The sequence below is a fragment of the Chanos chanos genome, chromosome 10 (genome assembly GCF_902362185.1).
Source record: "Chanos chanos chromosome 10, fChaCha1.1, whole genome shotgun sequence".
Taxonomy (NCBI): domain Eukaryota; kingdom Metazoa; phylum Chordata; class Actinopteri; order Gonorynchiformes; family Chanidae; genus Chanos; species Chanos chanos.
The window spans coordinates 23788341-23801910 of NC_044504.1; the positions used below are offsets into that span (position 1 = coordinate 23788341).

General features: G+C 41.5%; 1 protein-coding gene across 1 annotated transcript in view; it reads right to left on the minus strand.

The window, feature by feature from the left end:
* The window catches only part of arhgef28a (Rho guanine nucleotide exchange factor (GEF) 28a), a 43666-nt gene that overhangs the window by 24779 nt on the left and 5317 nt on the right, over positions 1–13570 (minus strand). Inside the window, exons 2-7 of the mRNA XM_030787504.1 lie at positions 11092–11242; positions 9673–10164; positions 6443–6639; positions 5999–6083; positions 4554–4600; positions 4227–4293 (exon numbers count right to left, since the gene is read on the minus strand). Of these exons, the coding sequence (XP_030643364.1) occupies positions 4227–4293; positions 4554–4600; positions 5999–6083; positions 6443–6639; positions 9673–10164; positions 11092–11242 (1039 nt within the window). The remainder of the gene's footprint in view (positions 1–4226; positions 4294–4553; positions 4601–5998; positions 6084–6442; positions 6640–9672; positions 10165–11091; positions 11243–13570) is intronic.

Sequence of the window (13570 nt, forward strand, 5' to 3'; positions counted from 1 at the left end):
TCAGAATCTCACACAGCACACATACTTGCATATGCCTACATTCCGTGAATCCATTATATCATTAATTATAATTTTGCTCTGTGTATGGCAATCAAGGACATGAACAACAATTTGGGGTAAAGTTAAAATATCACATAGCCTTCCCCTGTCTCTCGCTCTCTCCTCTCCTTTGTTACCTGGCTTTAGCTTTTTTCTCCGAATCCTCATCCTTGGGAAGGAGGGCCAGGAATAGTTAAAGGGTGAGTCAGAGTCAGAATCCATGTTCAGAAGTTCCCAAATCCTTCTGTCTTGGAAAATCCTGGTATTTCAGTATCAAAATTCCAATCCGTTCCTTTCAGGAAAACACTCTACAAATAGAACTCCTAAACACTCCACCGACATGACTCCAAGTATGAACTGAGGGGGAGTTAGTATTGGTGTGTGTGTGTGTGTGTGTGTGTGTGTATGTGTGTGTGTACGTGTGTGTGTGTGTGCACGTGTGTGTGTGTGTGTGTGTGTGTGTGTGTGTGCGTGTGTGTGTTTGATATCTCCCGCCCTGGGAGAGATAGAGAGTGTCTGAGACGATGTGTCTGGAAGAATCCTGAAAGTCAGCCAAGGTTTAGGAATCATTAACTAACCTCTAAACTCAACTAGCTAATTCACTCCAACAGTGACAGGGGTACATATAGGGGGGAAAGACACACACCTCATAAACACACACAAACACGTACACATACATACAAAGCCGACACGGATACACATTACCTCACCCACAGCATTTCTACTTTCATACAAACGCAAACTTCACACACCTGATGTACACATTTGTCACTTGGCCGAGGAAAGTACACTCCTTACCAACACAAATAGCAAAGACATGCAAAAATAGTTACAAACCCAAGCAGAAAAGACATGAAAAAAGAGTTAAATTCACCCTGGAAACACACATAATTTGCAAACATGAAACACCACATTTATTTAAACATCACACCTATCACACATACACATACACACACACACACACAACATGCATGTGCACATGGATAGATACACCTACACTCAGGAGGGGCACACAACAAAAATGACAAAACTCTCAAACAGGCAACACACAGCTAAAATACACTCTTAAAATACAGGCTACAAATACAAACTGTTATCTGTGATAACCTTTTCTGTTATTCTCTCTCACTCCCTCTCCGTGTGTGTGTGTGTGTGTGTGTGTGTGTGTGTGTGTGTGTGTGTGTGTGAGGAGTGTGTATGTGTACATTATAAACTCAGACCCATACTGAGTCTCTTGATGTCTCTGAAACTGACAATACATTAACTTCACCAGACAGATGCAAACTCACAGCAGACTCAAGTCTCACGAAAAGGAAACTCAAGGCATTGAAGCCAGCTCTGTCTGCGAGTCTGTCTCTGAGTGTGTATATATTTGTATGTGTGGGCACTGTGACAGCAAAGTTCCTTTGCAGGACTGAGACAAAACAGTTCTTCCAAGAAAAATGTGTGAGAATGAGTGTGGTGAGTGCGTGTGTGTGTGGGTGTGGGTGTGTGTGTGCGCGTGCGTATGTATGCTGAGAAGTTCCTCTAATCCTTCAGCCTTCAGTCTTCAGTGAGTAAATTTGTCCCAGAGAACACTCTGTCCAAGGAAAAATATTCCCACTTGTGCCAACCTGAGATTTACACAGTTACGTCCCTCCTCCCTCTATCTCTCTTGTCATTCATCTCCTCATCTCTCATTCTTAGGTAAGGAGAGAAAAATCCTGTTTCTGCCCTCAGTGAGTCAGCCCAGTTCTGCATGCTCCCAGAGCCAGTCAGAGAGTGAAGGGCAGAGAGACAGAAAGTAAGAGAGAGAGAGAGAGACAGAGAGAGAGAGAGAGAGAGAGAGAGAGAGGGGAAGAGTGAGAGGAAAATGTGAAAGGCAGTTGTGGAGGTTGGATAATAAAATCTCCCTTGGTTTAATCACCCTCACTAACTGGGCTCTGTCCCAGGGGGTAGTAGCAAATAGTCTTCTGTGTGTATTTGTGTGTGTGTGTGTGTGTGTGTCTGTGTCTGTGTCTGTGTGTGAGGGGGTGAACTGGCAGGTTTACAACCTCTGCTGTCAGCAACAACAACTCCAACTTCTTTTTTTTTTTTTTTTTAAAGAAAGCATTGTAAATCTCAAAGCCATCACCCCCAACAACCCACAGGAAATGAGCACTGCCATGACAACGAGGCGTCCAACACAGCGTCCTCCTGTTCTGTCGTTCAAGAGCCTCTGCATGTGTATGTATGTGTATCTGAGCTGCACTTTCTGAGTCTCCTGAAGAACTGAGAATTTATAGAGAAAAGGAAAAAAAGAGGGGAGAGGTGAACAGGGCAGTAAAAAAGACTGAGAACATTCTGTGGATGGAGGTGTGTTTGAAAGGAGTAAATGGTGATGAATGAAATGTTTTTTTTACGTAGGGGACTGGAACAGGGAAGATGTTTAAAAAGAGGGCTTTGAGAGGGCAGACTCAGTATAATTTGGAGAACTTTGTATGTATCGTATGAGAGAGAGAGAGAGAGAGAGGGCGCATACCCCATAAGTGGATCATCTTAAAAGTCAGCTTTTGTGCAACTTTTACATTTGAGCTTGTTAACATTGCTGCTCTCGCCAACAGAGAGAGTGAGAGAGAGATAGGAAAGAGAGTTGAGTATGTGAGTGCACGAGTGTGCATGTGTGTGTGTGCGTGCGCGCGCGTGTGTGAGTGTGTGTGTGTGTGTGTGGTTACATCTCTCAATGAAAAACGTAAGTCATTGTCGGACTGTTTTGTCCCACTTTCTTAGACAATGAAGGACAACAGCATAAATGGCTTCATATAACATACAGAAAACATAAAACTTATAGAAAATATATAAACATCTACAAAAAAACATAAAACATATGGAAAACATGCACTGGAAAGGAATAGGGGTTTATTTTTACTCACTTGGAAGTTTCAAAAATTGTTTATTTGGAAATTTTGTGTAAAGCCACAGCTGTTAAGTGTAACTGGACATAAAAATTTGTGTAGTTTAGAGAGCATTTTAAGCCAATATGGAAGATGAGTATCATTAAAAATCCAAAAATTTAGAGTTCCGCCCTTTGATCAAAAAACTCCCTGAAGTCCCAGCAAAGCGAAGTTAAGGGTTATAATGAGCTCATACGTAGACATGTAAACTTCCCCTCTAAAATCTGAGCTAGAGCCAAGACCTCATTCAGTCAATCTCTAAACTGCTATTTCAGTAGGTAAACTATGACATTTATACATCTAACCAGCATGCAATACTACCTCCCTCACTTACTCCACCACTATCTGACTGTCTGTTTTCCCTAGAGGGACTTTCTCAAAAATATCCAGTTTCTGTTGTTTCATACAGTGTAAACTGAAACATCATTCTTTTTCTTAATACTGTGACAGTCTGTTACCATGTTGAACTCCAGTTAGAATCGATGGAGTACTGACGTATCAAGCATTTGAGAGGTTTTGTATACCTTAAAAAAGACAACTAAAATATGTGTTTAAATACTTCTTGGGTCAAACTGTTTTTGAAGAGTGAATTTTCAGTCTATTGCCTGTGTCAGAGGTCATCTTTGTCTCCTATATTTCCAGTCAAGCCATTTTGTGTCCTCTCAGATACTCATTAAGGCTCCAAATGGGTTTTCCCAGAAAAAGATAACTGTAATTATATTTATTTCATTGATGTTTAATTATTCCTCTAAAATGACCCACACATTAACTTGTCACACAAATCACAGAGCCAAGTCCTAGTGCCAACACACACACATACACACACACACCCACGAAGCCTAGATCAGCAGATGCAGCCATGACTCATATGACAGCGGGGACAACAGTTGGGGGGGGGGGGTCGAAACATTTATATATCCTATGCTATACAGCCCTAGAGAAAAAGTTGACCCCCCCGATTGTCATTGTATAATCCACACTCTGGATGCAGCTATTGATTTATTAAGAGACAGACACTAGCAAAACAGACGTACACACACACACACACACACACACACGCACAGTCGTGCGCAAGCAAAAGAAACATTGTCAGTATAGAAAAATCTGTGTGAGACAGATAAGAACAGAACTGTACAAGTGGCTTTCATTTTTTTCAGAGGACTAAAAGATTGGTGGATTTACATGGTGAAGCGGTGAGATCTGGTCAGATATACACAGGTGGATGAAAGGCTGATTCAGTGTGTATGGATGGATAAATGGATGGATTACTGATACCTGGGTGAAATGGATTGAGGTCCTCTTCCTCTTCATCCAAAGAAAGAACAAGCTGTTCTTCGAACACCTGAGAACAAAACAAGTGCACATACGTCATACACACACACACACACACACACACACACACACAGATACACCAGCTGGGTTTTAAATAACAAAACAGAAAAAAGGCAGCAAGGACACACAGGCATGCACACACCTTCACACACACACACACACACACACACACACACACACACATCCGCTAATGGATTAGATAAGGTTAGGCAGGGGTGTTCAGACAGTCCATTAACAAGCTACCAATTACAGACAAAAACATGCACTTACACTGTCCACTAGTGTGTGTTCCTCAATGTTGAGCAGGTTTGTCAAACCTACAGAGGAGAAACGTAATACATCACAAAAAACTTAATGATGTCTAATGATATTCCAATATTCATATAACAAAACAACAGTAATCATTTATTCTGATTAAATATCAAATAATTATTAAATGGCAAAGGACCAGATTAAACTGTTTCGTCTGATTCACTAGTAAACACATTAAAAGAAAACACATACTGAGAGAAACACTCACGCGCCCCCCCCCCCCCCCCCCCCACACACACACACAGAGAGAGAGAGAGTAACTTAAAAATCGAAAATCCAACCACCCATCTCCATAGTAGCCAAAGACAGGAAGTTGGGGAGGTGGTGTTGAGGGTGGGGGGTTGAGGTGGTGGTCTCTGCTCTCAATAACACTAATGCTACTGCTCCCCTGGCAACCGCAGCTACGCAGGAGAGAAGGAGAACACTCTTTTTCTCTCTCTTTCACTCTCTCTCTCCACTACTCTCTCTCTCTCCCTCTCTCACTTTCTTTCACTCTCACTCTCTCAGCCCACCCAGAAGGAATGCGCTTGCACTCTCATGTTGGACATGTTTGGGAAACCCAGCCAGTGCTTTGTCACAAAGACCTTTCTGTGTGTGTTAGATAGAGTGTGTGTGTGTGTGTGTGTGTGTGTGTAAGAGACGTCATCATCCTTCAGTCTGTGTTCAAATGTCTTCCCTAACGAGGCAGGAGCCAGACTCTCAGAGCACCCTCAGTGGCCTGCCAGGGCAGGAGAGAGCCAGGGAAGTAGGACAGAGAGAGAGAGCATGAATAGAGGTCAAAAGGAAGAGAACATGGAAAAGAATAAAAGACAGAGACTAAGAGTGATAGGACAAGATGGATATTGAAATGATATGACTAGCAAAATTATGACCACAACTATTCACAGCCACAAACATTCTTTCACAGATTGTAGAGATAGGAGAATAGAGCGCACAGCTATAAAGTGACAGATAACATGGGGCATTCTCAAATGACCAAACTGAACAGAGTAGGAGAGAAAGAAAGAGAGAGAGAGAGAGAGAGAGAGAGAGATAATCAGGAAGAAAGAGGATAAATATTAAATTAAACATTGGCAGTCACAGATACACACACAGACTTACACACATACACACACACACACACACTCCAGCCTAACACTTTCTGAAGGAGGGCGTCAGGAAAACAGACTGACATTAGCTTCACTGACATAAGGCCAAGGTTACTCTAAAGCGACCTCTGAAATCTAAAAAAAAAAAAATGCAATTTTCTCTGAATCAGACTTTTGGCTCCATCTATACACAGAAACAGAAAACTAACTTTAACTTATCAGCTTAACACCAACTTGCAACATCCTAAAGCCAATCAAAATAAATGACATTTTGAAACTAATACAAAACTGCGGTAAGATCATATTGAAACATACCACCAGCACAGCTCTCTTCACCATGGCCATGACTTCTCTTCATCTCCTGCTTCATCTTCACACTCTGTCTCTTCAGTTTTGTCATCTGTAACATTAATACACTCATTACAGCCACAGCATCGGTGCAAGACACTGTTTTGTGAGATCTTCTGAGATGCACAGTGGAAACAACTGAAACAATAAATTTGCCATTTAGGGTTCATTGCCTTTCCATTTCAAACAGCTGTGTGAGATTCACTGATGAAATCTAAAAATGTGTTCACATAAAACTCCAGTGTTTATTATGTGAGAATGTCTCATAAACTCTATAACAGGGATCGGTGTAACATTATGAAAAATGAGCCTCGATACTGTGGTAACATACTTTGTTGAGAATGGTTTGTGGATTCAGTAGAGAGTGAATGCATCTCGTGTGGCGTGTTATGTGTGTGCTTGTAAATTCACCTGTGTAATTGTATCCTGGTCTCTGAGCCTGTCCCTGTAAAAGTGTACGTTGGCGTGTGTGTCCGTGTGTGTTCTGGAGTGTGTGTCGTGTCGGACGGTGAGGACGACTGAGCCGGTGAGAGGATAGAACCGAAGCAGGCGGGAACTATCCACGCAAACCCAACGAGATCCAAATGAAGACTGGTTCCAGGAGGACCCTGTAGATCTGATTTTAAAAACATACTTAAAAAAAACAGTGTAGCCATATGTTATCATTTACACCTCCCTCTATCACACATAGCTGTCAATCATCTCAGAGAGTTTTCATGCACATAGTTATACTGAGGAATAATATGCTGCATGACTTAATATTATGCTCTTGAAAATGAATGGAGAAGCTACAATAAAGACATGCTAGGCATTAACTGATGTATGTGAAATCAACAGAAAATATACAAATGTGTACAGTGTATTTATTGTACTATTACCCTTATTATTAAGGCAAAGACTAGCTAAATGATAAAATAACATACATAAATTTCAAATATGTATTTATATATTATTTTTATGGAGAATGGACAGATATGTGACTCACACAGTGGGGCTTGTCTGCTGTGTTTGACTGTCTCTCCTGTGTGCCTGTTCATGAGCAGGATCACCCAGCTTGTCAGGCACAGTCACGACCTTTTGACCTCCAAGGTGTTGAGGCAGAGAGTGAGCGAAGTGCAGGAGACCTTGGAGAGAGAGAAAGAGAGAGAGAGAGAGAGAGAGAGAGGTATTACAGGACCATTCCATGTGTGCACCACACCAACACACACATTAATGTACAGTTTTAGCAACATTAAGTCAGACTGCACAAGAGTGTTGTTGATCAGACAATCACTTCTATATCTGGATGAGTGAAAGACTTCAAGCCATTCAGTCACAGACACCATGTACTGTAATCCAATATAATACAACACAATGCAATGCCTTCACACTATGAAATACTATACGTGGTACTACAACACCATCAGCTGTGAAACAACCAAGATCAGGCAAGATCATTTCATATTACAGCCAAAGGTCAACATGCACACACAGACACACACACACACACATGCATACACACGCAGACACACACAGAATTTCTCACATGTGTAAGCTACATCTCATTCCTCCTGTTACGCCAGAGAAATGGGCAAACTGCAGTTACACTTTGGTATAAATCCTTCATCACACAAGTAATACACAGAAAAGATTCACATCTTGTGTCAGCACAACTCTCTCTCTCTCTCTCTCTTTCTCTCTCTCTCTCTCTCTCTCTCTGTCTCCCCCTGTGTGTGTGTGTGTAAATGATGTTTAAAAATTCGTCTCTCAGTTAGAAACACTGATGCCTAATATCCAGACATTACTCACCTTCCCTATTTAACCTTATTCACTGTTTTCACTATTTCACCTTGTTCACTACTATACACTATTTAAGTTATCAGATGTCAAAAAGAAAGATGGCTCAAATATCTCTCCTCAGGGAGAGTGGAAGCTCTTTTTATGCACAGTGTGAAACATTGAAGATCAGTCCAAACCGGCTTAGTATGTTTGTAGTACACACTGTAGTACACACTGTTTTAACGAGTGCTGCTGTTTGTGCTTCCTAGGTTACTTCACTCTTACTGGCCTTGGTTTACATGCATGCGTGTGTGTGTGTGTGTGTGTGTGTGTGTGTGTTATTTTTAAGGAATTGTCTTACATTCTATTATGTACAGTGAGAGGGATATGCCAAGCAGTGTTTTCATAAAAACACACACCACATCTTTGGTTACGCAGTCTTCTTATTGCTCACCTGAATACACTAAACACGTATCACAGCTACCAGAACTTTCTCTCCTTCTACAATAACAAACAGTGTGCAACACAGCTGGGGTTTACCTGTGCTACTGTGAGTGAAATAGAGAAGATGCAGGTATGCTTTCGTAAACAGTATTTTTTCTCCATTCAAATGTATTTCTGTGATAGAAATCAATGCACGCCTGCAGGCCAGAGACTGATACAAACTAAATTAGAGAAAGAGCAGATCAAGAAACCTTCAGGGTCATACACAGGCCATTACAGATGAAAAAAAAAAAACAAGAGGAAAACTTGCTGTCTGTCTGACGGAGAATGAGGGGTCTGGTTGCTAATCCCAACTGACACACAGTGGCAAAGAGAAAAGTGAGGCGGCAGGAAAGATTTCAGCTACGCAATTCAGCATGAACAATTGGCTCTCTTCTCTAAAGGGCCCTCATCAGGACATTCTTCAAATCCCTCTCCTCCTCTCTCTTTCTTTCTCTCTCTCTCCCTCTTTTTCTCTCTCTCTCTCTGTCAGAGAACTCTTGCTTTCCGGTGCCATCTAGGCCTAGTTTGGTGTTCTGATTTTCAAAATAAAATAAAAATATTTTCTCTTATGACGAATGGAGGGGGGGGGCAACTAAAAATAAAAACAGTTTTACCAGATCAATAAGAATCACGTTTTCCTGACATCTGTTTTTACTGAGACCAACGCATGACTAAGCAGAGATATTTAATTAGAAAATAAATCTGATTTTCCTTTATATTTTCCTCTTTGTCTCTCTCACTCTCTTTCTCTCTCTCTCTCTCTCTCACACACACACACACACACACACACAGAGCACTCAGATGAACAAGTCTTTATTTTTACCATACATAAGTATGGTATTTTTTTCCTGTGAGGAATTCTGTATGTGGACATAGTTGTCTAATGAGATATCCGCATGTCATAAAATATCGAATGATCTTTATGACACAAGCTGGGTTCAAACTCCTGGTAATTCTCTTTAATCTGACATGTCAGAATGTATTAAATAAGAGCTAAAACAGTTTGGATTAACTCTAGAATATAACACAAGGACTTTATAGTCAATCAGCCCAACACACACACACACACACACACATCCCTACAGCAGGACAATGATCATGTGCTCCAGATAAGTCAGTTTCCTAATCCAATACAAGACACCATTACAAGACACCATTACTTTTTGTTATTCGCATATGCTATAGAAAGGGGACGTGCTGTAGCTTGTTAGAACTGTCTGTCAAATCATTACACATCACATGTGAGACAGAGTGTTATGGGTTACATCTTAAGTACTGTGTACACACTACAGAATTGGACTGAACTAAGCAGGCCTGACTTGTACCAAACTGAGCTGAACAGAACTGAGCTGAACTGAGCAGAACTGAGCCGTGCTTAACTGGACAAACTGACTTGCCTTTTCTGCCTTGTGCCCCCAGGCCATTCCACTCTTGGGGATATTCCATGTTAGACAGCGCCTGAATGACTCTTCTCTCCAGGTCACCTTGTTGGAGGTTCAGCTCCCCAAATCCCAGCCCCTGAAAGGAGCTTGAGCCTGTCATAGACACCCCATTTCCAAATGTGGACCACTCCTCTGAGTTAGCGGGTCTTTGGCTCCATCTGATCAAATGGCTGGTTTCATTCAGTCTTGAGGTCTCCACTTTACCACCATCTAGCTGGTGGAGCTGTCCAGCCAAGGGTTTGTCTCCTTGGCAGAGTTCTCTTAGAGCCTCCCTGTAACTGCCGGTAAGTAGGTAATGAGGATCAGATATCAGGGTTTCGGCTGCCTCCTGGGCTTGGTCCCGTTGGTACTCCAGAGAAAGTTTGGCCAATTGTGACAGAGGCACAATCTCATCACCATCATCATACAAGTACACCTCAACAGTCACTGACTCAGGACGGTTGTGACCTAGGACAGAGAGAGAGAGAGAGATAGAGAGACAGAAAGAGAAATGTCAGAGTCAACAATGGCAAGTCCTGCTGATTTCTTTCTGTTTAACTCTCACACGATCTATCTATCTATCTATCTATCTATCTATCTATCTATCTATCTATCTATCTATCTATCTATCTATCTATCTATCTATCTATCTATCCTGTGCTTCCAAGACACTAGTAAAAGCTCAGTGGAGACTGTATTAGAAAGGACATGTTCACATGGATAACTTTATGTGAAAGTACTTGGAGAAATACAGGACTGGAAGATGTCATGCTGCTTTTCACCTAAACCACAAAACTGCTGAGTATTTCTTAAGAAGCAAGTATGGGCTAACATGATTCAAATGTATAATAACACTATTTCTGTAAATCTTATGGAATTCAAAACTGTAAATCAAAATCAACTTTTCAAGACAACAAACAAAAGGACTTCTATTTCCGGAACAGATCCGACACTGTTCTAATCAAATGACTAACCAGTATCCATTTATTTTATCTCTGGGATTAGAGCCCCTAGAGTGCATCAAGGACAGCATGCATTTAACATAATAATAAAATACAGGGTGAACTTTAAATGCCCTACTTTCTCTCTTTTGAGAGAAACTGAGACTATAATGAATAAAGGCATTTGTACTGTTTGTTGTTTGACTGGTTTTCACAAACAGCTAAATATTTCCTGTTTCTTCCTGATATCAACTGGTGTCCATAGAAACATATTTCCCTCTACACCATGACTGGGCTAAAGGCAGGAAGCGAATGTCCTGGTTTCTCCAAAAATAAAGAGCACAGTTTGGCCACATCCTTGTATTTAAGTGACCACCTCGGGCTCATCTTTAAATCTAGATTTGGGTCATTTTCTCTGAAGTACACGACCCGTTATTTACAGAGTAGAGCTCACCAGGCACAATGAATCTGAGGAACAGTCCATCTGGGCTCCTCTGGGCTGATGTGATGTGGGAAAGAGAAGAACCCTCTAAAATCACATAGTACTCTGGCCCCTCTGGAACAGGATTTACCCTCTCCAAAGTCACAAAGACCTCCTCTTGACCCTGGAAGGGAAAGAGAGTGTTGGAAGTATGGAAAATTTGTTTGGGATATTTGTTTATAACCTGACAAAGGGATATATTTGAATGGGAGTTGGTTGTTTGAACAAGCATACGAGAACAGACTGATAAAAGGGAGAGCAAAGAAGAGAGATAAACATGAGACATAATGAGAGAGAGAGAGAGAGAAAAAAAAGAAAGAAAGAGAGAGAGAAGGAAAGAGAGAGAGAGAAAGGACAATAGGAAACTTGAGATTCAGGAAAGCCAACTGGTATCAACAACGGTCAGTGTGTTTACTCACACACCAGAACTACATAAATCAATACCAGACCTAGGAGACCTGAACAAAAACAACCATTCAGACACTTTGGACTGACACACCCAATAACATGCTACATACATTTTACCCAAAGCCTTTCTCTATAAATGCCAGCATTCACTTAGCACGTACACACACACACACACACACACACACACACACACACACACACACACACACACTTAATGCATCATGCATATGTCACACAAAGAAACCCACTGGCACATAAATGCCAGCATTGACTAAATACACACAATCTGGAAATCAGCTCTTTACACATGAATGCGTACACACTCTCTCTCTCTCACACACACAAACACTCATACACAGGTTTCCTGTGCCAGCCCTGGATCAAAGACACACCTTATAAAATGTGGTCCAGACTCAAGCAAGCAAAGTATGTGTCACAAGGTACTTTGTCTCTCTCTCCCTTCTACATAAACCCTCCTTTTGATTATTTTCATTCATTTTCCAGGCATTTCCCTCACTTCCTGTCGTTTCAGGGGCCCTTCAGAAATAATTATGGAAGGAGAGAGAGAGAGAGAGAAGAAAACTCATTCATTCCAACCCTTTCATGAGAGGAGGAACAGAAGGTGAGCACCATTCTGTCTCAGCTACACAGCTCCTCTCTCGCAGGAGCCACACAGGGTCTGGGACCTGCCCATGTTTTTTTGTTTTTTCATTCTTTCTCCTGTTTAACTGTTCCTCTCTTTTTTTCTGTCTACCTCTGCCACTACCTAAGTCATGCCAAGTCCTAAACTGTGCATTCCCTACTCTAGCTATCTCTCTATCGATCTCTCTGCTGGTGTTTGATGTTGGTGTGACTATTTGTCTGACTGTTTCTCTCAGTTTTAGCATCCTTATCATTCTATTGACCGCAGAGCAAAGTTGTTTTATATGTCTCTCTCCAAGGTCACCTGACTTTCCAACCCTCCGTAATCGGTGGCTTTAGGAACAGATGAGAGACAGAGGGGTGGAGTTCTGTGCACTGAAATTTAAAACCAATTCACAATACAAAGCGCGCGCGCACACACACACACACACACATACAAACACACGTATCAAAAAGGTGGCAGGACCTAAGAAATTATAGTTCATTTTCAACCGTACAAAACTGAGTAATTAAACACATTCTTCAATCAAATGGTACAGAACTGAGCCTGGGTTTACAGCCTCCACCTTTCAGATCATCACCTTATCCCCTGTTATAGGCAGATAGACTACACTTCTCTATCAGGTGCTGTATCAGTCATACTATTCCTTCTTCCACAGAATCCAGTCTTCATCTATAAGCTCTCCGAATTGTTGTCATGTAGGAATAAGCCATGTGATCTAAGTGTTCTTGATCTCTTAATTGTAGACATATATGCTGCCTCATGTGATATTTGAAATATAACTGCACTGCTTAGAAGAGAAGAAATTAGGGAGGGTTCTGATACAGAGTTCTGAAGCCTCAGACAGTGGTGGAACTGCCGTCCTGTATTCTCGCATATGCATGTATAAGTCTCTATGTATCTCAGCCATCTATAGCACCAGCCTCATTCACGCTGACTCACTGACACGCTGATTTCTTCTGGAATCAGGAATGTTCCACCTGAAAATGAATGCCATTCTTTCTATTTCTTTCTACCCACCGTGGGGCTCTTGCTACATACACCAAACACACCTGAAGAATAAGCAACCTGCTAAAGACAGCTTGTCGAGACTTCCACTGACAGGTAGAGTCAGTGAAGCTGCATTTCAGACTACCTACCAGACCTCCTGCCTGTCTGTTCCCAGTCTGCCTTTCTTCCCCTGAAGTCCTGTCAACATATCCCTGTTCCACTCTTACCTTCATTGACTTGGCACCTACACATATGTATTTCATTTCTCCTAGACTATGTTGTCATTTCCAGATTTTTCCTTATTATCTTCACTTTTTGTCCTGCACTTTCTGTATCCTATAAAGGACTAACAATTATCATTTATGCAGCACCAGCCAGAGAAGGATGGGCTCCCCCATTTGAGTCTTGGTG